At 36.5% G+C, this 26,629-nt stretch overlaps 1 protein-coding gene across 2 annotated transcripts in view; it reads left to right on the forward strand.

Moving 5' to 3' along the window:
* Positions 1-25,890, forward strand: part of LOC119765461 — a 370,431-nt gene extending 344,541 nt beyond the window's left edge. The window contains exon 4 of one of the 2 annotated variants that reach the window (XM_038249337.1): positions 25,097-25,890. In XM_038249337.1, coding sequence (XP_038105265.1) covers positions 25,097-25,189 — 93 coding nt within the window. In that variant the 3' untranslated portion in view covers positions 25,190-25,890. The remainder of the gene's footprint in view (positions 1-25,096) is intronic. The other variant, XM_038249341.1, reaches the window with a different exon arrangement.
* Positions 25,891-26,629: the final 739 nt, after the last annotated feature.

Consider the following 26,629-nt stretch of genomic DNA (forward strand, 5'->3'; position numbering starts at 1 on the left):
AACTTTGATCCTATCCGTGCGTTGTCGCTGCTGTGTTTGCCTGGTAAATCGACACAAAACATGAACGAAGCAAACAATAGCTTAATCAGCACTTTTCTAAGGACTGTTAAAAGAAAAGGGAAAAAGTTTTTCAACTGAGACGAAGAGGTATAGTGCCTCGAACAGCACGGAAGAAAAATGTACATGTTTGTTCCTTTTTGAAGCGCTTAAAAGTGATGAGTGCGATTGATTTTGCATGAAATATATCATTTTAACGTCTCTTTTTTATTTGGAGATTTGGAAGACTTTGAATGTATTTAAAAGGAACAAGTAAATTAACCTTCGAAACAGCTGATAACAGATGGGGGATAGTAAGTGAAAATTCAACATTTTATTCATAATTTAAGAGGCGTTATATATTTTTTTATCTTGTGGGTGATAGCGAAAGGAAAACCCACCAATGTAGCATAGAGGGCACTATAAAAGTAGTAAGAACCCGAGCAGGGGCAAATAACACGGGAATACCAAATTTAGGTATTACTTGGGCAAATAAGTGGGACTAAAATGTGCCCTTGGTTGCCCAGTAATAGATGGTAAAATACCATAAAATCATACTAAAGTCTTGTATGAGGAAGGGAACAAAAATACCAAACCATGTTATTCGAAGGGTAAAATAATACCACAAAATTAAGCCATTTCAATACACGGAGAAAAAAGAGTTCTCAAAATCGTGAACAAGCGTTCATGAAAATGGGAACCTCGAACAAAGTGTTCAAATCCCATGGTACGATTTTGAAAAACGTACCATGAAATTTGAACACTTTGTTCGTGGTTCCCATTTTCATGAACGCTTGTTCACGATTTTAGGAACTCTTTTTTCTCCGTGTACCAAGTTGAGACTTCTGGATTTTTGAACATTGCTTGAATACCAAAACTTGGTATTGCTATGGTTTTATTTTTATGTATTCCCGCGCCCTTGGAAAATCAGATTTTGGTATTTGGTATTTTGGGTTTATCAAAAATGTTTAAAATCAAGTTTAAATTTTTCGGTTTTCAATAAAAGCATTAACTTTGATACATCATTTTAGCGCAAAATTAATTATTTTGTCAATATTGGTCAGAGGAATTTGGTAAAATATTGTAATACCAAAATAATACCAAATTTTACATTTTGCAATATCAAAACAATACTTTAAATTGGTATGATGCCAAATTTTGAATACCAAACTTTGGTATTGATAACAGAGAAAGGTATAATTACACATTTCCCTTGTTATTCACCCATGCTCGGGAATGCTGCTGTTCGCGTGAGCAGAATGTGCTATTAATCACAATTAAAGTCAAATTTAAACTGCACATGCAATCAGAACCTTGTCCTAATGATTAGTGATTGTTTCTTGCTTGGAAAATTACTTAATCATGAAGCTGGAAAACTAGACTGGCGAACACCACAGTATAAAATTACATCTTTTCATTCAAGTTGTTTCTTCATTATTCTGTAAAAAAATCTTTAGATGAGTGTTCAGGGACATAAACTACAAGGTAATTTAAGCTATATAGCATCTTTCATTTATAAATATTTTTATATTTCTGTATCTGATTTCAACTATGAATGAAACTTAATGGAATATTCAACAGTTCAAACTCAACAAGTTTATAATTTGCATCATCGCTCAATTTTCCGCGGTTTCGCTTGTACGTTAATTGGTCGGTAGTGATACTGCCACAGCTGATTTGCACCGCTCTTTGACAACCCCTAGTTCATCGAGTTTCAGAGGTGAGTGTGACTTGGGCATTAACAAAGGTGCTCTCGTCTATATGACTTACTAGTAGCTTCTGATTACGTTGCTTTCGGCTGTTTGTACACTGATGAACAAATTAATAAAGCTTATGACTACTACCACTGTAAGTTCTGTTTATTTGATTATCTTCGTTTTTGCGTATCAGATTTTGGTGTTCTAAAGATGACTGGGAAGAAGAAAAGGACCAGCTATAAACCACGTGGACACTTTAGGGGGCTCGACCTGTCTGGCTCGACAAAGTCAGATCCCTTCAAAGAGTAAATCTGCTCACTGGGAATACTGACCGCTAAGGGATGGGTTTCAACTAAAGACGTGCTGGATTTCCAATCCAGCGGTCGTGAGTTCTATTCCCGTACCGGGATGATGAAGTATGATATCTTCAAAAAACTGATTTTTGCTCAAGTGGTACAGAAATGTTGTTTCATTCCAAAACTTCGTCGACGTCGTGCTAACTTGTCGTACGTGCATTTTGGGCCAAATTGAGTTAGGAATTCCATTTTGTGCAGCTCACAATGCCTCACCTTTTGACCTTCCCGAAAATTCGATTTCAATCCTAAGATATTCAATGAAATTCGAAAAAAACCGTGCATTTTTGTCACTTTACATATGAAAGTAGTTTCAAACTTGTCATGCTATCTTGTCACTCCCTGAAAATTGATGTAAGTTTGACGCACGTACAAGTTAGACTACCGTAAACATTTGTAATTATAACTCGGGACTCCAGCAATCAACTTCAGCCAAACTTCGGAACAATGCACATAATGGTCAGCCAAACAAAACGTGTTAGTTGTTGTTTACATTGCGTGCTCTCGTTTTTGTTTATTCAAGGTCAAACATTAAAACACGTTTTTCTCGGAACGTCGAAATGGCGACATGATAGCACGACGACGTCGACTTATAACAATAACATATAATAACTCAGACAGTAAAATAACTATAACACATCAGATCATAACTCAGATTCTATAGCTTTCGACTAGAGCTGGGACTCCGGATACCCGGACAACTTGCAGAAGAACTCTATTCTATTAGAAAACTAACTAACTCGTACATGCCAGCTTTGTCCCACGACTGTAGGGCCACATTTAGACGAAACAAAATCATTTTACAGGTATTCAAAAGACCTTTAATATTGTATCACACGATTTATGGTCGAATACTATTATCCGAAGAACTATTCAATCCGTTATATTTGTATTTTTAAATCTATTTTGGGTTCCTCAAATATTTTTAAACAAATAATGCACAATTCTGATGCGGATTTTTAACAACTTTAAAAAAAATTAATTGTTTTTTTGATTTGGCAAATCCTTTGGCTAATTAGACATTTTTATTAAACTGTAAGTTCAATTCCAGATTTTCTTCAGTTCAAAGTTGACCATCAATAGTTCGAGAGTTTTTCTTTGTGAAAAGGTCATATTAGCTATTGTCTTTCATATGTTTAAAAGACCTTATCAAAGAAAACTCTAGAATTGTACTTTTCAAATTCCTTGCAAAACATATTTATCCAAAAAAGATTGAAATAACGAATTTAGAGTTTTTTTAAAGGTCATAAAAGCTATTATGTTGCACAATCCAAAGTCTAGAAATGTTTTCGTGTAGAGGAGATGGGGGTAAGACGGCCACCCTAAGGGAGAAGTCTAATAAAATTTACACAACAGATTATTTTGATCTCAAATTACGTACATATTGTTCTACTACTAATCCATTATAGAAATAACATAAATTAGTTAGTCTAAAAACCAATTTTCAATACTTTTCAGCAATTTAAAAAAAATAGTTGAAATCGTGTATATATGAAATACGCGGGGTAAGACGGCCACCCAAGTGGGGTAAGACGGCCAGTGCTATAAATTTACTTAATAACTTTGCTAAATCCACCCAAATACCTACATGGTTGGTTAAACAGACTTCTCTGAACATCATAACTATTTTGGGTGAAAAAAATCAGGTTTCAAATGTGAAGGAAAATGCTGTATAAAAAATTTAATATTTTGGCTCAGTGAATTTCATATTATTGCGACCACATTTTATGATAAACTGTGCATTTTTTACAAAACAAGCACAATTTGATGCAAAATTATTAGTTTGTGTATTTCGATTAGAATAAGTAAATCAAAATTATGTAAACAATATTAAATTCGCGATTTTTATGAAAAGTTTGATAGGACTTCGTACTATTCAATGAGTGTTGCTATATCACAGTAAAGAATGTTGTCGAAATGGTAGTTAACAGCATTTTGATTAAAAATGGATGTAGTTTTATCGAAAATGCTTTTTCTTTATCTACAAATATGTCTTAATAGTCAAAACCCGTCAAAAATATAACCTATATCAAATAAAATCCACAACTTACGGGTGGCCGTCTTACCCCCGGAGGAGGTGGCCGTCTTGCCCCCAAATAAATTATTTTTTTAAACATTTTTTGTAAATAGCTCATCGCATTTTTTAAACTATTTCAAGGGACATAATTTAGGGAATACTTCAATTTAACATGAAAAAATATTTGAAGACAGGAAAACATATTGTTATCTAACAAAAATGCCTAAGTTGTAATCCATGAAAATTACATCCAGTTTCAAGTTCAAAAATTGTTTCTTTATTTTGAGCTATTTTTATACTATTTCAAACAATATTTTTGGCAAAGGTGACTCCATATGCATTATTTGGCATGAGGAACAGTATTGCTAAACATTTTAGTAATATTAATTAGTATACTTATTAAAACAGTGGGGTGGCCGTCTTACCCCGCCTGGCCGTCTTACCCCCAGCTCCCCTAAACACTGTGAACGATATTCGTAAAAGCAAACATGATATTCCGTAAACTTTAAACGTTTAACAAAAAGATGGCAGAACAAAAAGATTCAGTCTAGCAAATCACGGTTTATTTTGTGATTATTTTTAAACGTACAAGTCATAAGCACTCTGATAGCAAAGTGAAATTTGTTAGCTGCAAAAACGAAACAGTTTTATCTCCAATTCTCAAATTTCAAATTTATCAGTTTTTTTTTATCAGTTATAGTGTCATGTCGGCAAAGTGTACGGGTTTTTTCTCAGAAAGAGTTGATAGCCTTAGTCATAACTATCATGGATTATTTACCTCCCATTTCAACCGATCATCTAATCAAAATTTCCATCTTTTACTGCTTTAATGGGAGGCAATTGAAGATAAAATAAAGCTGATCATGGCTTCCGAGTCGTGATCCGGAATTCTGCTTCAAAAGGTCTCAGGAATTGAGGGAGTAAATTAAGCGAAAATGCTTTTTGGCTTTTTTAGCAACTTCAATAAGATAAGGTAAGTGGCTGTGTATTAAATCTTACTAAATCTGAAACACTGAGTTGAGTTTGTACGACATCTACAGAAGGCCAATCCTTGCAAACCTTTTACATACAACCATCTCACTTACTGATTACCTATCAAGCTTACTTAGGATGGAATAGTACTGCATTTGTGTTCCTCTCTCCACCTTCCACTGCATGTCAGATGTCGTCAGTCAGTCTAACAACCCTACATAGTTAATGGATTGTCCAGACGCATCCATTATATGTAATCAGATAATCATATGATACATGGAGATTATATGATACATGTTGATTATAGAAGCTCTCAGTTACCGAATAAGCAGTGGGTTTAAAGCAGCAGTAACCTAGCGATGTGTTTTTTCAAGTAGTTTTTTTTTATAGAATGTGATTAAACTTCACCATGTTTTTATAAATAAATAAAATCAATATTACTTATGATGATGTGTGATTTCATCATAATAGTCGAATTTTCAGAAAAATGAATTAGGGGAAAGTGGGGCAAGACGCTCATACGGGGCAAGAGGAACAATCGCTCGTACACTCGTTATTCTATCAATTTCCAATATGAGAAATTGTTAATATCAATGCAATTAGTTGATTTTACTATCACATAATCGCCAAAACGACGTAAACGCCACAAGATTGAATGGTGTTTTTTTCAATTCCTTTGTTTTCTAATAACAATTGCCGAGATTTGTCTGACCACGCCTTCCGTTGGATGGGGAAGTAAATGTTGGCCCTGGTCTAACCCAAAAGGTTAGGTCGATAGCTCAGTCCTGGTGTAGGAGTCGTCTCTCTGGGTCCTGCCTCGGTGGAGTCGTTGGTAGGCAGTTGGACTCACAATCCAATGGTCGTCAGTTCGGATCCCGGCGTCGATGGAAGCTAAGGTGTAAAAAGAGGTTTGCAATTGCCTCAACAATCAAGCCTTCGGACACTTAGTTTCGAATAGGAATCTCGCAATCGAGAACGCCAAGGCAATGCTGTAGAGCGAATAATTGGATTTGATTTTTTTGGTTTGTTTTTAAGTTCATTTTATCAAAATGCCATTTTTCTTAGATCAGCAATGATTTGCACCTATTATAAAGTTAAAAATCTTGTTTAGGTGGGGCGAGTGGATTTAAAGTATGGAACAAATAAGATTAGCTGCAACAACATATTTTATTGGGAAATATATACTTAAATGTACTTAAAAAACTGATAAACAATTGTTAAAAAAAATGTTCATGCATAATATAGTGATGTGTGTGTGTGTGTGTGTGAGTTTGTGATCCAATCCAATACCCGCTAACCGGTAGCGAAATTATGGGGAAGTATAATTTGTATCAGACTTTGTACATGCCGAATGCTGATGCAACTTATCTCAATCCCGGGTATTAGGTGGTGATAGCCCTCGCGATGCTTCCAACGACCCATTTCAGAATAGCAGAGATCCTAGCGGCCCAATTCCGAGGTCGTTGGGCATTGTCCGGCCCCGCCTTAACATAGAAGCAAGCACCAGACAGATCGTTGATCTATCTTAAGACTCCCAATCCCTTCAGGCAAATCAGGGACCAGAGTGTATTTAATATGAGAAGAATAACAACATGTTTTATAACCTTCAGATGGCCGACTGGTTAGAGTCCCAGACCATCAATCAATCTAAAGGTGTGAGTTCGAATCCCACCTGATTCAGTTTCGTTTTTGTTCATATTGAAACTTCCAATTCCTGATTTCAAATTTCAAAGGTACCGACCGGGATTTGATCTTTGAACCTTCTGCTTGTGAGGCAGAAGCCGTAACCATTAGGTTACGGAGCCAGTTTGTCCATAAATAATATTTAACTATTTATCATGTTAGTTATTTTTTTCGCAAACACGATCAAAATATGAGTAAAATATTATTATTCCATCTAAAAATAAAAGTATCGTTTCAAATACATTCTAATCTGAAGTGTATAAGTTATAACAGTTCAATTGTTAGCAAATTAACATGTTGTTTCATGCATTGTTGCTCTTGCCCCATGGGATATTTCGACTTGTCCCTCAACACATTATAATAAAAAAACTTTTTCTTTCAAAAGTTTTATTCATGACCTGGAATAAGACGATTTGAAAAAAAAAACCCAACTAATTTATTTACGTTTTAATTGGTTTAAACGAGCATTTCCTTAGTTTGTTACACTTGCCCCACCTTCCCCTACTTTTTTCGTTTTCTTTCTTTCGGCGTGTTCCTGGGGAGCTCACACAAGATGTAGGGGAAGGTGGGGCAAGACGACCATATGGGGCAAGAGGAACAATCGCTCCTACGGCCGTAATTTGTACAATTTTGATTATTTCCAGTATGAGGAATTGTTGCTAGCAATGCAATTAGCTGATTCTACTACCACATAACCGCCAAAATGACGTAAGCGCCACGGGGCATAAGATTTAATGAAGTTTTTTTCGAAACCTTTGTTTTCTTATAATATTTGGAAAGTACAAAATAAGGCTTAGGGTTCGTTTTAAGGCTCATTTTATCAAAATGCTATTTTTCCTAGATCAGTAGTGTCCCTACAAATGACATGCACCTATTACAAAGTATGATTTAACTTTTGGTTATTTTTGTTGAGAGCTTTTAAAAATCTTGTTCAGGTGGGGCAAGTGTACCATATGGATTTTTAGTATGGAAAAATTATGAATTGCTGCAACAACATATTTTATTGGGAAATAAATACATGAAAGTACTTAAAAACTGATAAACAATCGTTAAAAAAATTGTACATACAAAGTATAGTGATATTATGAAAATTTACTATTTATCATCGAAGTAGTATTTTTTTCCTAAAAACGATAAAATTTTTAGTAAAATATTATTATTTAATCTAAAAATGGAAGAAACCATTCAAATACATTCTAATCTGATGTATCTAAGTGATAATAGTTCAATTGTTAGCAAATTACCATATTTTTTCATGCATTGTTCCTCTTGCCCCAACGGGTTGCTCGTCTTGCCCCACTAGTTGAGTAGAACGTACGGAAAATCAAAAATTTTAAAATCAATTTTTCACATTAAAAAACAGGATTTTTTAAAAACTTGTTTAAACAAAGTCTTAGTCAAGACCTAGAATAAGATGATTATAATAAAATCCGACAGATTTTTTAACTTTTTAATGGGTTATAACGAGCATTTCCTTAGCTTGTTACACTTGCCCCACTTTCCCCTAATTTTGTAGGGAAATTAATGACAATGCATTATCGGGATGCTTACACCTGGCGTATACGATTGTGATGTTTGCCGTGAAGATCTTCTTCAGGCGAATCAATTGGTCCAGCCTTCGATAATGTGTTGGTTGATGGAATTCCAAAGTAGTATTCGATTAACTGTCAAGACAAGTTTCAAACTGTTAACAATTAATTTCAGAATATATAAATAGCATAATGACATAAAGAGCCAAAAAGCTCTATCAAAATATTGTTGCAACTCTGTTTGCATTTTTTTTTTATATATTTTAAACATGTTTAATACTCGTCAAGATGTTTGATACTCGTGTATGTACAATTTTCGTAAACATAAAAAAAAAGTTGCAACCAACGGGATTCAAACCCAGCACCATTAGTAAGGACTGGCGCCTTAGCCCGCTCGGCCATCAGACCAATGAAGTAAGGGAAGGATAAACGCATATATGAGCTTGACATTTCGGTTAAGTAGGTTTCCCATACTAATGGGCTAAATCATTCAGGGCGTAATATTATATAGCTGGATTACTACTTTTTTAGCTGTGATATTTTGATATCAGGCTTTCAAAACATCAAGAAAATGTAATGTAAATAATGAAAAATCTAAACCTGCCAAAGGGCCCTATAGAAAATTGAAAAATAAATCCGATAAGAAACACACATGCATTTTCAAAATGTTCAAATCAGTATCCAACATTTCCAGAACAACCAGGTGAGTGCATTACGCATGTTCCAACGCGCATAGCTCTGCTCGGAGCTCAAATAGAATGATCTAGGTTGAATGCTGCTCTGCCGCTGGCTGGAAGGAAATTGGAAAATCCTGCAATTAAATGCACTTTCGCTACCCTCGAGCCATTGTCAGGCGGCGTGATTGATTACGATGACACGGGCGATGTTTGTGCGACAACTGGTCTCTCGTTCGTTGCATGCAACTATAGCGAAAATTTGCCTAACTGTATCTCATTTCTATGCTCATTTCATCAGCACTTTGACGTTACATTACAGCTTTCAAAAGTTTTTTCAACTATTTATAAGTAATGAACAACTTAGATGAATGTTAGCTAGCAGCTTCTCTTTGTTTATTCATGAAAACGTTGTTTTTATTGGGCAAAGTTTATGATATAGATAAAATGGTTACCTTTCCTCAAATTGACACAAAAATCACTATGGTTTTTTAGAGAATTTGGATATGGGTAATTCTCCGCCAACTCACACAGCAGTTGCCCCGACTCCTCTTCGATTTGCGTGAAACTTTGTCCTAAGGGGTAACTTTTGTCCCTGATCATGAATCCGAGGTCCGTTTTTTGATATCTCGTGACGGAGGGGCGGTACGACCCTTTCCATTTTTGAACATGCGAAAAAGAGGTGTTTTTCAATAATTTGTAGCCTGAAACGGTGATGAGATAGAAATTTGGTGTCAAAGGGACTTTTATGTAAAATTAGACGCCCGATTTGATGGCGTACTCAGAATTCCGAAAAAACGTATTTTTCTTCGAAAAAAACACTAAAAAAGTTTTAAAAATTCTCCCATTTTCCGTTACTTGACTGTAAAAAATTTTGGAACATGTCATTTTATGGGAAATTTAATGTACTTTTCGAATCTACATTGACCCAGAAGGGTCAAAATACGTTTTTTTGGAATTCTGAGTACGCCATCAAATCGGGCGTCTAATTTTACATAAAAGTCCCTTTGACACCAAATTTCTATCTCATCACCGTTTCAGGCTGCAAATTATTGAAAAACACCTCTTTATTCGCATGTTCAAAAATGGAAGGGGTCGTACCGCCCCTCCGTCACGAGATATCAAAAAACGGACCTCGGATTCGTGATCAGGGACAAAAGTTACCCCTTAGGACAAAGTTTCACGCAAATCGAAGAGGGGTCGGGGCAACTTTTCCCGATTTCGTGTGAGTTGGTAGAGAAATCGCAGAGATTGCTGCCTTGACACTCAATTGTCACTCCAGCCAGGAAACAGAAGAGCACAGATTGACTGACAGACTGATCTCACCTTTCTGTGGAAAGAGTGGCAAAGTCGCAAAGACACGGAACTTCATTTACATTAATCCTATTTGCATCCCCACTGCAGTAAAGTGCCTTTGGAAAATTTGTGCTCTTTCCACATCAGGTCGTGCTTCAAGTCCTGCAATACCATCAGCAGGAGCAGTGGATAAAATGCACACTGGCCAGAATGTTTTCCCATTTTAGAATCAATCTGACGCAAGCAGCTTAACATTCCAACTCCCAAGCCCTCAAAAAAGTTGGAACGGTAAATTCAACTCGCTGGTTCTTGGGCATTACTCAAGCAATCGGGACAATTCTCGCTTACTTTTTCAAAAGGTACTATGTACATAGGAAACCCATGGCGCATTGGTTGTTTTGAAAAAGTAATCTAGAATTCTTTTGTCAAGTGATTTGTTACGATGTCTAGATGATCCTAGAATTTTGCAGAACTCAATTTGATCAAATCTGTAATTTTCACGATGAAAAACATCGTTTAATTTTTTTTCACGTATAAAAAAATTGCCAAAAATTCCGCGGAGGCAGTTGTTTTAAAAAAGGTGGAACGATGTTTTCGGTCGCAAAAATTACAGATTTGTTCTAATCAAGTTCTGCAAAATTTAAGGATCATCTAGACATATCACTGGAAACAAGAATCGTCCCGATCGGTTGAGTTATGCCCGAGAACCATCGAGTTGAATTTACCGTTCCACCTTTTTTGGGAGGCTTGGGCGAGTAAGTTGGACATGCGTTGGGAGGTCCAGTGTTATAATGGCAAAGCACAGTGCAGCGATGTTGACTGGGAATGCATTTAATACAGTACCTGTTCGGTAACTGGGCCAGTGAAACCACATTTTTTGTTTAATGTCTAGGTTTATTATGACAAAAATTCAACATCTATGATTGTCAAGTCTGTCCAGATACCGAATAAGTCCTGTTAAGTCCTTGGACAGCAGGAAGTTACTCAATTTGCATACATAAAAACAAAAGAAACCCAAAAACGCATATAAAACAATTCATTTTTATGCGATTCTATGCATCAACAGACACTTGTGCATTCCCACAGTACGTGATTTTAAGATTTCCAGACTATTTCATGCTGCTCGAGTTCGGAGTAACGGTTTAGCAAATATGCAAATGCAAATTAGCATTTTTCACCAACCTGGATTTTTTCAGCATCACTGAACCAGTAACGTAAGATTATGCAGAACTGAAAGATGCTTTGGAATAATCTACGGTAAATGAGAATACTTTTCTCTCATGTGATGCTCGTGTGATCTTGGTAAATAGATGACTTATTTTACAAATTTATCAGTATTAAGTGCCATCTAGTCATGTACACCAAATAAATACAATTTGCGTCCGATTGGTTTGCAGATAGTTGAAAATAAAAAAAAAATATTATTTTGAAAATAATAAGTTTTACTTTAAATGTTCCATCTTTTATGCATTTATTAAAATAATACAAATTTAACTGAAATATGACAAAAAATATAGTGGTGACTTTCTTTGAAATATCTCCTATTTGCAGCAACTGTCATACACAAGAGACGTTTCTAATGAGTTTCCATCCTTAATTTTCACACATGAACCCAACAAATTCTTTGTAGATGTAAAAAAAGGTTAACGGAACCAATGTTTACTTGCCTCTCCAATTTATTTTCCAAATAAATGAATTTTTTACTCTGTTTTCTCTCGCTCAACTCATGCTCCCAAGATATTATGTTGCATGCGATGTTGTTCAAGCGTCTGATTTTCTCCCAAATGAAACTCTCTCCCGAGCGAATATTACATCCTTTTCATGAATGAATTCACTCTGAATGAATATAAAGGAAAATTTCTACTCTTTCATGAAAATTTCTCTCGCCAGCCGAGCAATATAGGGTAACCCTCTCAATTGAGGACGAGCCCAAAACCCGGAACTAGTTGATACGGGTGGCCTTTCGACAGGAACGTTGGGAAAATGGACAGAACCGAGGCACGGAATTATCGTGTTGCACTTTAGTACATTCGAGATCTCTGGAACGATGGGTCGTGCGTTCGTCGTGCATTCAGATTTTGTCACCTTCTGACGTCTTTTAACGATTTTTGATCATTATCGTCGTCTTCGAGAATCGAATTCGGGCTTGTGTTGTGGGAGCGTGCGGCGACCACATCCGAAAATGCCCCAAGGACTGAGGGTTATGTCCGGCTAGAAATTGTGCTGAACGTAGCGAATTTCTCCACTGCCTGTTGTGACGACACGTCGAGTATAGGTTGCGGTGTCCACATGTGTGGGAGTGTGCGTTGAAACTGTGTTCGTATATTCCGGAAAAGGAACAGGATTAGCCGGAAGGGTATACCAAGCCATAAAAGCGATAATTTATAGCAGTTTGGATGATATTGGGCGGTATCGTCCGGCATTGGTGTGATTGGGTTTTCCTGTGTTTTTACTCATTTTTAACAAACCGCTGTTGGGGCAAGTTCCTCTAACAGAATCATATGTGCGCCGTGTATAAAAATGGCAGTGACTAGAATGATGATTATGACAATGTTTACGTTTAGGAATGTTTGGAAATGACACAGTGTCTATTTATCTGGAAGTGAACACTAACAAGTGTGGAGGCGACATTAGTAATAACAATTGCCGTTGTTCAATCGCTTTTATGTAATAGATGGATCGAAAAAAAATATATTTTTTTTTGTATACCAGTATAATTTTAAAACTAAATTTAACAGCTTAATTTTCAATGGTTGCTAAATCCGACTTTTACAAGCTTTAAAATATTTTTAAACTCCCTTTTTGATGCAAGGGAGGTAAAATATTACGAAATATCATAGTTTCAAATACCATAAACCACTTCCGAAAAACCAAAATATCTCCGGTGGTCAGGATTTTTTTTCTCCAAACTAATCATATCCTTAAAAAAAGGATCAGTTTCCCGTCGAATCCAACTTGATTCATGGAAATAGGATCAATTTTTCCCAAAAACAAAGTATTGAGAATTTTTGTGACGTTACTATGCAGGAAACTATATTTTTATGTTGTTTGCTGTTTAAATCCCTTTTTTTCTCAAAGTTTAGTTTAGAATTTTTTGCTTGTTTTCGATTCTGATTACAAAATGTGAAAAATTACTTCATGCTGATTCTAGTTTTTTCATGATTTAAAATCCATTATAAAAAAAAACAAATTTCAAAAAACGTGATTAAAAAAAATTGAATCCCAATTATCACGGTAGCTTAAGGGTAGAGTACCCTGCTAGAGACGAGGGTGGTACGGGTTCGAATCCCGTCTGTGATCTGGTGATTTTATTCGCTTTTTAATCACAAAATTTTATCAGATGATTTTTTAATTGACTATTTCTTTACAATTTAAAAAATGCTTGACAACTTGTTGTTTATGTTAAAACAATAAGAAGACGAATACAGCCACATGTGGCCTTTGGATATGCTTGTGTATCAATGAGTCAAGTTCGGCACAGAAAGTTGAAATACAGTCGATTCTCTCGTTGTCTACACGGAGAAAAAAGATCTCCCAAAATTTTGAACAAGCGTTCATGAAAATGGGAACCTCGAACAAAGTTTTCAAATCCCATGGTACGATTTTGAAAAACTTACCATGAATTTTTTACGCTTTGCTCGTGGTTCTTATTTTTAAGAACGCTTGTTCACGATTTTAGGAACTCTTTTTTCTCCGTGTATATTTAAAATACCATCGAGAGAGGGAGATGTCAAATTATAGAATGAAAAATCATTGCAAGTTACATGAAATGACTGAAAAAAATATTTCAAAAATGAAGCAATATTGATATCGAGAAGATCGGCAACCAGAGAGTCGACTGTAGCTTGAATGCAGATTTCCGATCGTTAAAAAATATGGTCAATTGTCCACGAAGGGGGAGATTTCCAAAAAAGTGTCCACGTGGTTTATGGATGGTCCCTTACGAGGCGTTGCCACTAGGCAAAAAACATTATTTTGAGAAATCTCTGACTCATGTGTTATTTAAGTAACAACAAAACAGAAGGGGATCCAAACCTAAAAATTTAAATTGCTTAATAACTTGCATCTCAAAATTTTGCTCGCACACTGGAAGCTTTTATGAATTATGGCGGTGAAAGTTCTGCCCACCACAATTCACATAATAGTTTTGAACTTGTTTGGCTGTGTAAAGCAGTTCATTCAGGAAATTTGGGGACTTTAGTATAACACCACTCTAACACCACCACTATACACATTAGAATGGCTCGAGATGGTCGATTTTTCAGAACATGTTTTATTCGATTGCCCCTAAACAACTCCCCGAAAATTGGGAGCGATTGCGATCGATTGGTTGCGTCCACACTTTGCGCATTGCATTTTGTATGGAAATTAGTATGGGAAAACCCTCTTTTATACATTTTGATGTTTATCATTTTTATTTTCCACTAGAGTTTTCAAACCAATTCAATAGCGTTATTTGAGAAAATTCTCTAAAACTTTTTCGCAGAAAGTATTGTGCTTTCTTGCTCCTGTCAAAAGATCAAATCAAATCTCATCGAAAACGTGATTTCCTAGTAAAAAACACGTTTTAGACGAGTTTTGAGGAAGCTGTATCTTTTGACAGGAGCAAGATAGCACAATGCTTTCTTCGAGAAAGTTTTAGTGATTTTTTTCAATTTTAACGCTTTTGTATTGGTTTAAAAACTTTAGTGGAAATAAAAATGATAAAAATCAAAATGTAAAAAAGTCAGTTTTTTCATACTAAATCCCATACAAAATTGAAATGCAATGCAAAAAATGTGGACGCAACCAACCGCTCCTAAATTTTAAAGGGGGGGGGGGGGTTTGATGCCCAATAGGCATCAACAAAACTTTGTTTTGGTTTGATTTGATCATTTTTGATTTTTTCCATGTAACGACGAGCCAGTCTAATACACATAATAGGTGGTGGTTTATTTGTGGCAACTTTAAAAATAAGAGAAGATTGTCACATTTTTCAACTCCGCTGAGAGCGTATTCTCAGATGCCTACAGAAGCTCAAAGGCTACGGTATGAATAAAAATGGGCAAATCAATTGATGAAAATTTACACCATTTCACACCACGGATTCAACAGAAAGGATTATTACAACCACTTTTCAAAAACGGTGTCCCAACTCTAAAGAGGTTTCCAGAAACCAGAACACGAGGGCATTGAACAGACAAGCTCTGTTGAAGCTTTTTAATTCATAGAAAATCCAATACCGTCATCAGGGGTGACATTGGGTCTGGGGGTGAGATTGGGTCATACAAATTTCCTCATTTTTGTATGAAAAATCGTTATGAGCTTTTTTAAAATGAATTGAGAGCTTGATTGAGTGCGTAAATTGAACGATCGATGAATAATCCGTCGAAAGAAATGAGACTAACAGGGTTGCAAAGTATTCCCTCTCAACTCTAACAATGATTATGACAAAGTTTGTTCCACTAGGCCAAGTGCCGTGTCTAATGAAGCTTAGCACTTTAGAGTTGGAGTGATTAGATTTTTTTGAGTGTATCTCTTTCACGCAATATGTCATTGTGCATCGGAGTAAGCGAGATACACTTGATGTTTTCATTTGTTTATGGGAACTCATAAAAAAAAAAAATGAAAGTTTAGAAGTAAGTTTAGCAAATACTGGTCCTTACCAACATTAAAAACGAGCTTCCATTTTATAACGCTCAATATTAAATGTTGCAGCCTAGGTACACCCTAGGGTGTAAAAGTCCGTACGCAATTACTTTCAAGCATAAGTATAATCTGCCGTAATAAATAAGTTGTGTCAAAGTGGTGGAAAATTTACTTTGAAAAATATTTGCATCGATCTTTCTGACTATGCTAAAATAATTTCATTCGCTTATTCTGAATAGCATGAATTGGGGCTAAATCAATGCAGTCTTATTCAATCATGCTTAGCTTTTGTTTGTCCTTCCATAAGGAAAGCCCTCAATCAACTAATTGATAAGCTCATTAACAGTGAGCTTAACTAATGCATTTTCCAAACTCAATTCTCCTCCAGTTGGAAAATAGCTTGGGTTGAATACAAAGATGGATTTTCAAACAGAAGAAAGACAGCTTCTGCTTCTGTGAGTTACAAAAGCTTCATTGAGAGAGCTTTTTTTTCTCTTTCTTGAACAATCGGATCGGATTCGTTTGTGGTTTGGCATTAGTCCAGCAGCATGTCTTCATTCTTTCGGAGATTTCAGTTTTCACTTTCCGATGATTCTTAATGAGAACCTTGTGTTGAAAAAAACAATCCCGCCCATTGAACAAACCCACTCACACAAAGCCCAGAGGAACTTAATTTGACTCCGTTTATCTATGGCAAAGGGGGTCACCCACTTTACCCAGAGCACCATGAATTATTCAGACTTGGTGGGTGGATTGGAGCGAAGTTGGGCTTTCTCCCAGAAGCACATTGCATTTCGTTTCTTTTTTTATGTTTCCAGACCAGGGGTGGAAAGTTTGTGATCCCACTAAGTGTAACAAAGCATATTCTAGTGTGCTGCAATGTGCAAAGAGATTTTGGCTACGAGCTCATTATCCATTTCACGGTCATCAGTCACTGTTTCATAATTTTCCAAATGCTTGCACTTGGGCGATTAAGAATAATTTATGACTACAGTCAAAATAATAGGTGTTGAAATGCAAAAAAAAATGGTAACGAAAATAAGTGTAGAGTTTAAAGATCAATGTGTTTCTTTAAAGCTTCAAAGCAAAAAAAACCATTGATTTTTTATGGAACAGGTATTTATGATCTTGAAACTGTATTTGATTTGTTTTTGGCATAAATTCAATTTGGGACATTTACTTTTTTTGTCATTTTACGTAAAAAAAAAACAACCCATCCTTTTAATGACTCCCAGGTTTTCTGATCTTTATTGCAAGTTTCTGCTCGAAAATAGAAGTTCAAATTCTTAAATGGAGAAAGCATCCAACCTTCTTTCTACTCCAAGCAACCTTCCACCCCAGGATTCAAACTGACGACCTTTGGATTGCGAGTGAATTCAGACCATTTTTTAAAACGCTTGTAATTTAAGATAGGTAAGTCAGATCTTGAAAATTCTTACTCCACCTAAAAGGTCTTTTCATATGCTTTCTAAAAATATATAACATGTGAGGGTTTCATGAAAAAACCACCCTTTTTACCATAATTTTAATTTAATATGAAACCGTTTTTAACATAACTTTTTAAATACATGATAAAACTGCATGGATTTAAATAGCAACTTAGGGGACGTTAAGACAGATCGATTAAAACCATTCCGGCCAAAATCGGTTGAGCATGTGACGAGATATTCCAGTGACATTGATTTGGTACACATGTCTACATACAGCCAAACACACAGACATTTGCTCAGCTGGTGATTCTGAGTCGATAAGTTCAGATGAAGGTAGGTCTAGGAGGTTTAATTAAAAAGTTCATTTTCCGAGTGATTTTATAGCCTTTCCTCAGTAAAGTGAGGAAGGCAAAAAACAATCAAATACAGTTTAAAAATTAAAACCTGTTCCTCAAAAAAACTCTACAGCTTTTTTGCTTAAAAGCTCTTAAGATCTTTTTTGAGTTTTGTTCAAAAATAAATTTGGGACATAACATTATTTTCGCTACGAAATTTCAAAAAATATTTAAAAGCATATCAAAGCCTACTGCTCTAACACATTAAATTATAAAAAATGTTTTTTTTTTACTTTTTATGGAAATTTTGTTACGAAAGGGGGAGGGGGTCCAAAAATCTTTTTTTTTTTTGCGTTACGTGATATAAAACGCTCCCTTAGGAAAATGCATTTTAAAAAAGAGATTTTTCAAAAGTCTAAAAACAAGTGGGGGTGCCACGAGCGCCGCGATGGTAGACCAAAACTTGGCATTCTTAGTTTTTGAGGTGAAAATAACCTCAATGCAAATATGAGCAGATTTAGTGATGATCGATGTCGGACGCGTGTTCACTTGGGAAGGAATGACCCAGGTATATTTCAATAAATATTGACCAGCGTTGAAGCGTTACACAAAGTTTTATAATATTGAAATAGAGAGTCACTGAAAATGTTCCAAAAATAAAAACATATTAATGCTTAAAAAACAGCAAAAATATATTACACATAATTTTCGGAACAAGAAAAAAGCTCATGCGAAACACCCGCGCAGATTGGCCGACACAAGTCACGAACATGCCGCCATCATTACTGAGCACATGCTCGCGGGAAATCACTCGTCTCGTTAATTTTTCCCGCGAGAATTTCATTCCAAGCATTCGGCACTTCCGAGTTGTTCATTGTCGCTTCCACATAAAAAATTTGATTCATTCTGTTTCCTGGAATCGACATCTGTCGCTAAGGAAAATTTGCAAAGAATGCAAAAAAATGAAAAAATATGATTTTTTTATGTTTGAATTGGGATTCTTTTTTGATTGAGATTGTTTGAACTAAGCATTTCTGTTTGTCTACGTGACGTTTGATGAATTATTACGCTTTTATAGAACATGACATGGTCCCGCCCGTGTGGATCAATCCAACCGCGCACTGGACTCACAATCCAGAGGTCGCCGGTTCGAATCTCGCGGTGAGTGCTCTAAAATTCTTTGTGTAAATATGGGTATTCGGCGCCGTCGTTCCGTGCCATACATTCATACACTTAGGAGTCCAGGGCGGCGAAGTCCTTGTAGATAAAAAGAAGACACTAGTGGTTGGTACTAGCAATGGTGGCCGACAGCTATAAAGTCAACTTCGTTTTTTTATTAAAGTGTTCAAATGTTTTAAAGAAATATTATTCCAATTTTGGTGCGCTTAGTAAAATAGTACCGAAACAAACTATTATTGGAAATAAAAAGAGACTTTTAAGGTCCATAAAAATGTTAATCTAATCTAATCAGACCCCCGCTGCCAATTTTTCAATGGCATCCTGGAGAGTGCCTTAGCCTAGCACTCTTCTTGTCATTTATTAACATCTTTAGTGCGTCATTGCATCGGAATGCACTGAAACATCACAAGCGTTTAAGCGGCCAGACCTAACTGCGTAAAGTCGCATCGCAGAGACATGATTCGTTTGAGGTGGGTTGAGTTTGAGCACATAGTGTTCGAACAACAACTCAGTTTAGAATCGACAGGGTCGAAAGGGGAGGAAGAAGCGTGGGGATTTGGGACATTGTACACGGAGAAAAAAGAATTCCCAAAATCGTGAACAAGCGTTCATGAAAATAGGAACCACGAACAAAGTGTTCAAATCGCATGGTATGAATTCCAAAAACGTGCCATTTTCATGAACGCTTGTTCACGATTGTGGGAACTCTTTTTTCTCCGTGTACACTATTTGCCGTAGTTATAGCGCGCTCTGTAACAGTATTCCTAATTTCAGTCCGAGCTCACCAAGTCGTCATGGCCTAGTGGTTAAAATTTTTGCTTACCAATCCAAAGGACGTTGAGAGCAGATGGGAATCGGACCCAGAACCATTCACTTACAAAGCAAACGTCGTAACCAGTCAGCCATGTCTGCTCCCATTCAGGTCCTTAAAAATGTTAAGGGTAAAAAATAAGTTGTCTTTGGGCTTATGCTTCGTTTCTGTGAATTTTGTGAAATTCTCCGGTCCAACAATGAACGTTTGTTAACTCATAATACTTGTTAATTTTTTTTCATTCACAAACAGCAAAACGTTTAGATGATTGCCGATTAAAGGTTTAATATAGCGTCTAACTTGAAGTCGTAAGATTTTGATTCATTAGGGGATACCGCAGCGCAAAGCTGGCCCATATCTTCCATGAATCAGCCAGAAATGGAATTGCGGCAGAAATGCTGGTTTCCCCCAATGCAGCCACCAGGCCCCACAAAGATTCAAGTTGATACAGCTGCTGCTTCCTCCTAACCTTACTCTTGCATGAATTGATTTGTTTTGTGATTACACTCAACCCCCGGTGGTTGGTCACTTTTTCGTTTGACACTTTTTTAGTTTGTACCCCGTTGGTTGGTCAAAGTCAAACTAAAAAGTGACGAACTGTGACGAACACACGAACTGTCACTTTTTACACGAAGCTTACGCACACTCTCAAAGCAAACGTTTTTTAGTATGTGTGAACTCCGTGTAAAAGGGGTGTCAAACTAAAAAGTGACCCCGTTCGTTTGGCAACAGTTGGTGTCAAACCATCGGGGTTTGAGTGTATTCTAAACATTATTAATAGCAAATATCAAAATATTGTAATGAATATGCCAAAACTGCTGACCCATGTGTTCAGATCACGCTACTTCTTTCTTGCTGCTTTAAAAGGTACTGTCTTTTTCCTGCAACAGCTCTTTATTTTAACGGATTCTTTATTTTTCATCAGCATGCACCGCATCGATCAGTTATGCAAAGCTTTCAAACCTGTCACTTTATCGAGACGTGCTTGCAATCCAATAAACGCACTGTCACGATTAACGGCCATACTTAGGCCTAGCCCAAATCGCTTGGAACTTCATCATCATAACTCGTCGCCATCGTGCTAACTTGTCGTACGTGCATTTTGGGCCAAATTGAGTTAAGAACGCCACATTGTGCAGCTCATAATGCCTCACCTTTTGACCGTCACAGATCCCCAAAATTCGATTTCAATCCTGAGATATTCAACAAAAACCGAAAAAACTCCGTGCATTTTTGTCACTTTATATATGAAAGTAGTTTCAATCTTGTCGTGCTATCTTGTCACTCCATGAAAATTGATGTAAGTGCGACAAAAGGCCAAAGGGATTTCAGGCCAGGAAAGTCAGGATGCGTTTGTCGCACGTACAAGTTAAACTACCATAAACATTTGTAATTATAACTCGGGACTCCAGCAACCAACTTCAACCAAACTTTGGGACAATGCACAGAATGGTGAGCCAAACAAAACGTGTTTGTTATTGTTTTCATTGCGTGCTCTCGTTTTTGTATATTCAAGGTCAAACATTAAAACGCGTTTTTCTCGGAACGTCGAATTGGCGGGTGCGACAAGATAGCACGACGACGTCGAACTGATGTCCCACTTGATTGTTGACTTACCTCCTCCATTTGGTTGCGCACGAGAAATTATGTTTTAGACGACGGCCATCATAGCCATGATCTGGCTCTTAAACGGGGTGAGAGGATGAGGCTTCTCGTCTTATTGTGGCGAGCATAACATTCGGGAAATTTGTTTTCTTTTGTTTGCGTTTTCTGTTTACATTTGAATTTTGAGGAAACTTACTTTTATCAGATGAACACATTTTTCATCATGTTCGGTGAGTAAAAAGAAGCCATTTTGACCATTTTGACTCAATAATTTACTGACATTAAATAATTTTTTGATGTTATTTTATTAAATTTGTCAGTTTTTTTTAGACGTTGTAGAACCATCGCCCATAAAATTTACTATTTTGTGTATAAAAATAACAATCTTTGTTACATTTCATTACATCAATTCATAATTCAATGTTGCAGAACAAAATCTTATGTTGCATGGAAAACACACCATTCAATATTTTTGGATTTTCAACACGTCACTTAAACCCAGTAGCAAACAGCACTGCTTGCGGATAAAAAACTCAAGGAAATCCGAAGATAAATGCATCAAATACTAGGAAGACTTTCCCACCCTTTCACGGACGAACCACACACAAATAAACATACTTGCCTCTGTGTGCCTGAAACGAACTTTTACCCTTGGGGTGAGCATAACCGGCGACTTGTGGTTTTCCAGAACCTGTCTCCCCTGCTGCTATTTCTCTCTCATCGGTGACTAGAGCATCATGATGTTGTCTCTCAAAGGCTTCGTTGAATTTGTTCAAATTTTATTGACTGATTTACAAACAAATAATATTTATCGGCCTGTTGTCCCACACAAAAACATTTATTTACTGGCTAAGTCGAATGTCTTGTTCACCTAACGTTAGCATGGAAACATTGACGCAAAGTGGACCTGACAATAACGAATTTGCGATGGGAGTTACATAAAAGTCTTGAAGTCTACGTTCATCCTTATTAATGTCAAGCATAATTCGCACTACAAAGAGAATCTCGAAATACTCAAATTAAAACTCATTTCGTACTTCTTACAGCGATACTCTATCTTAGTGTTCGGATGAAATCAATTTAGTGGAGGCGCACGGTATTTCTATAGGAAACAATCAGTTTTTGAGCAACATCCTACCCTTAATACTTTTATATTGCGTTGCTTGAAGATATCGATTGCATTAGTTTTCTTAATTTTATGATAAATCAGGCTTGGTCGAACGGTTAAGCTGTCCACATTGCAAGCGAATGATCATGGGTTCATTCCCAAGTCATTCCAGGTGTGGGAGTCGTTTCCCTTCTATAAAGACAAGCAACACACCAAACCAAGCCTGCTCCGGTGCAATCGCTGGCGTTGGTTGGACACGCAATCTAAAGGTCGTCAGTTCGAACCCTGAGGTTGTAGGCAGACGTGCATTGGCACGCTCTGCACTGGCACTTCAAATTTAGCACTCACACCAAGTTCAAAGCATACTACTCCAGCCCAGTGCTAGTGCTATTAATTAGCACTCCCATTTAGCACTCATAGGATTTTTTTTTCTTTTTTAGTGAGTCTTTTTAATAAAAGTTCTCAAGCAAATTTTATCATCGGTCAACGGCGGGAATCTATTACAACTGCAACATACCTTTTTCTAGATTCTTCCCTAAAAAAAATAATCTCAGGGCTCGGAGGGGAGTTTCCGTGTATACGAAACGCGTCGGTTCGTTCATTTATTGCTCTTCATTTCGATACGATTTTTACGAAGTTGGCGTGACTCTGCGGTGTAAATTTGAAGTTAACATTTTATTTAAAGTTCATATTATGGGTATCAAGTGAAGTGTTTGCCTAATTTTGAAGATTATCCACAAAAAATCAAATTTAAAAAAAAAAAGTTTTCATTTGGGTTTTCATGCCATTTGACATTTGCTTCGGCGCTGTTCCATTTTCCGTCGTTCCGGAGACTTTTTTTTCAATGGGCATAGGTTGCATAAAACTTTCTGCGATAACTTGGATGCAAGTCCAAATCGTACCTCTTTTCATCGCAGGGGATCGCCATCTCGTTTTGTCACAGAGGGTAGATATTCAAGCTTCGATCTTGTAGTAGTGAAATTCGAACCGTTCAACGCGATAAATGGAAAAGCGTGAGAAACAGTGAGCGTTAGGTTAATCGTTATCAAAAGTGGATGCTGTTGCTGTGAAATTTTGTCGGCGAAGGATTATCCTGAAAAAGCCGCTTCTAGTTTAGGTCCAGTTATAATGAGACTCGGTTTCACGATCTTGCGCGTCCGGGACATCCTGAGCAGTGCATTCTTTTCAAAAAATTTATGAATTATTTGACTTTTCTCCTACTACTCTTAGTTTTCGTTCACTCTTTTCTTCGTTATATTTATTCATGTAAAATCCTAATTCAATTCTTCTACCTTCCTGTTTTAAAGTCAATTAATTTTTTAACTTTAACTATCTTTATCATCCTGCTTCTGTTCTTTATGCGTCTCCATTCATAACCAAATATTGTTTTCAGCAGTGTATGCAGGTAACTCATTATAAATTGAATATAAATTAATAATTATGTATTATTACACTTAACACACCCTACACAACACCACTGCAATCATAAATCGGAGCGTTTGGTACGGTATGTCCACGCATCCCTCCTCCCCTGTAGATTCTGTGAAATGTGATCCGTTCTCAGAATCCTCTCTGCGGTAAACACAACGCAGTAGGGCTGGCCGCTTTAATTTTTGCAATACATTTTCGGGTGTTCTCGGATGTACTGCAATTATTAATATTGACAAGAAAAGTGCTTGGGGCGTAATCTAATCACAAGACTTTCCAGCATGCTTTCATAGGACTGGCTGCGTTTGTGTTAGATTAGATTAGATTAGATTAGATTAAAAAAAAATAATCTCAGGGCTCGCAAAACTTCAAAGAATTAAAATTCAAATTCTGTTTCCATCAACTGCCAGCCAGGCCACGTCCCTATCAAGTCTCCAGGTCACCTGGAACTGATTTTTGGGTCCTTCCCTCCGATAAACTTCATTATTCTTTGCAACTCATCATTTTGATTTCAGGACAATAATCTGCGTTGATAAAAAAAAATTGTTACGTTTTATGCTACAGCAAAAAAAAAAGTTTACCTTGAAGAGATCTGAACCATGGATCTTCTGCTTTCATTTCTTGAACACTGGCACTGCACCAAATTTACAGATAAATGTTGTTGTTGTAAGTTTCATCACATTCTAGACAATGATGACGGTAAATTTCAAATCAACAAATGAAAAATCGAGTAGTGCAATCCAAAGGTCGTCAGTTCAAACACTGGGGTGGAAGGTTCCTTGGAGTAAAAAAGGTTTTGGTGCTCTCCCCATTCAAGCCAAGGACTCCAAGGTTCGAGCAGAAACTTGCAATAGAGACCACAAAGACCCGGGTGTCGTGAAAATTTAATTGATGATAAATCTACATTACTATTTCAAAACACCTAATGCGCCATAGAATTCCTATGTACATATGAACTTTTCAGAAAGCAAACAAGAAATTAAGTAATTTGATCCAAATTTCAAGAAAATAACTTGTGTAAAACTTGAATGCAATACATTGGGTCTGAGGTTGAAATTGGGTAATACAATTTTCAGCATTTTCGTATGACCCAATCGCATCCCCCAGACCCAATGTCAAGAATCCAAGAAAAGGCATTAAGTGCTAGGTGGTCGAATCTCAGCATCGAGTTTTCAACGGGCAGCCTTTTTGCTTGTTATTGTTCGTTATGTGTGTTTTTGTGAGTGTATTTTTCAACGTTTGATTGTATGGATTTACATCCACAATCATAAAAAAAGAAAACGAGCAACAAAAAACTTATCCTTTTATATTTCAGAGAGTTTTGTTCTTTTTAAACGCAGCGTGCTTGACTCTGTCAACGAGGATACCGTATGATCCGGAATCTGGAACCCACCAGGAACAGGGATGATCGCAATACCAGATGGGAAGCTGTTTTGCGGATAAAAAAAACATTCATTCGCAGAAGAAACTATGCAAAACGGTCGTCATCACGCGTAAAAAAAACTTTTTTCAAAAGCATATACAACATAAAAGTGTCATTGCTGGCTGCGTGTCACCCCTTGTAAGTCATAAGCCACGAAAAAACGATGCCATGTGATATGAGGAAAAAAGATTAAACTGTCTGAACTGAAAGACTGAGAAGAAGGCTTGATTGATGGGTTCAAAAATATTTTTGCAGAGTTGTTTGGTATTTTTAAAATAGGTTTTTTTTTCATTGGCTCTTTGTTGATTTGGGAAGGAAATGCAAAGAACAAGCATTTCATAAAAGATAAAATGGTGCAGACATTTTGAATTATGTTACAGATATGCAACTTCATTCCGACCGTGTTAACACACCAGCCAACAATATTTTTCTAAGAACTCGCAAGTTCGTTTTTTTTTAATCCACCTTTCCAAGCAAAGACAAAATAATCATGAACCAAGATCACCTCAGAACTCGCCAATTGCACAAAATTTTACGCATGTGTGTGACGCATTGAACAAGAATAAATCAGACGACATAAAGCATTGCCGTAAAGAGCTCTAATTGGGTCCTAAAATGAAGCTTAGATTGCTAATATTATTGTTCACAGCGATAAAGCTTATTTTTCTGAGTACAATGACTCTTTGTACGACCATAAAGAGCTTAAAATGGATTTTTAAATCAATTTTGAAAAATTAACCTCGCGGTCCTTCTTGACAGAAAAGCTCCTACTTGACAGGTCGTTCCAATGGGACCATAGTTGATCCATCGAAAAAATGTTGTCTTGTCAAAAAAAAATTTTGCATTAAAATGAAAAAAAGTGATCAGAAATGGTTTTTAATCGTGTTTTTTACCGTTGTACATAAAAATTGGCATAGGGCTTTAGTACCCAATTGATGAGTCAAAACATGTCTGAACTTTTCACCCACGGAAAGGTCGCCCTTTGTTGGGTAATTAACATATTCGCTACCCATTTGATGACGCGAAACAAATATTTTAATGGAGTTTAATAGAATAAACATGTCGGTATAAGATTGCCACCCCGTAAATCATATGTAAATTTATATTGTGAAATTGCTAGCGATGCATGATTCAATGTGCGTTTGTGGATTCCCCTAGTTTATAGAATAAAGAGAGATTTATCGCAAAACCAACAGAAAGCAATCATTTAGCTTTTTCAGCTTAAAAAATATCGCTGTTTGGTGATTATATCTGCAGGTTGAGTTAACCGTTAGATTGATTGCTTTTCTATTTTATCGATCGACTTTCAGGGTGATGATTTTTGACCCCGTTGGGGCTACAAGTGTTAAAATAAAAATAAAAACAAAGACAAAAAGACCAAAAAAGAGAAAATTATTTTCTAAGAATGTAAAGGAGAGAAGAACA

The sequence above is a fragment of the Culex quinquefasciatus genome, chromosome 1, assembly GCF_015732765.1.
Source record: "Culex quinquefasciatus strain JHB chromosome 1, VPISU_Cqui_1.0_pri_paternal, whole genome shotgun sequence".
Classification (NCBI taxonomy): Eukaryota; Metazoa; Arthropoda; class Insecta; order Diptera; family Culicidae; genus Culex; species Culex quinquefasciatus.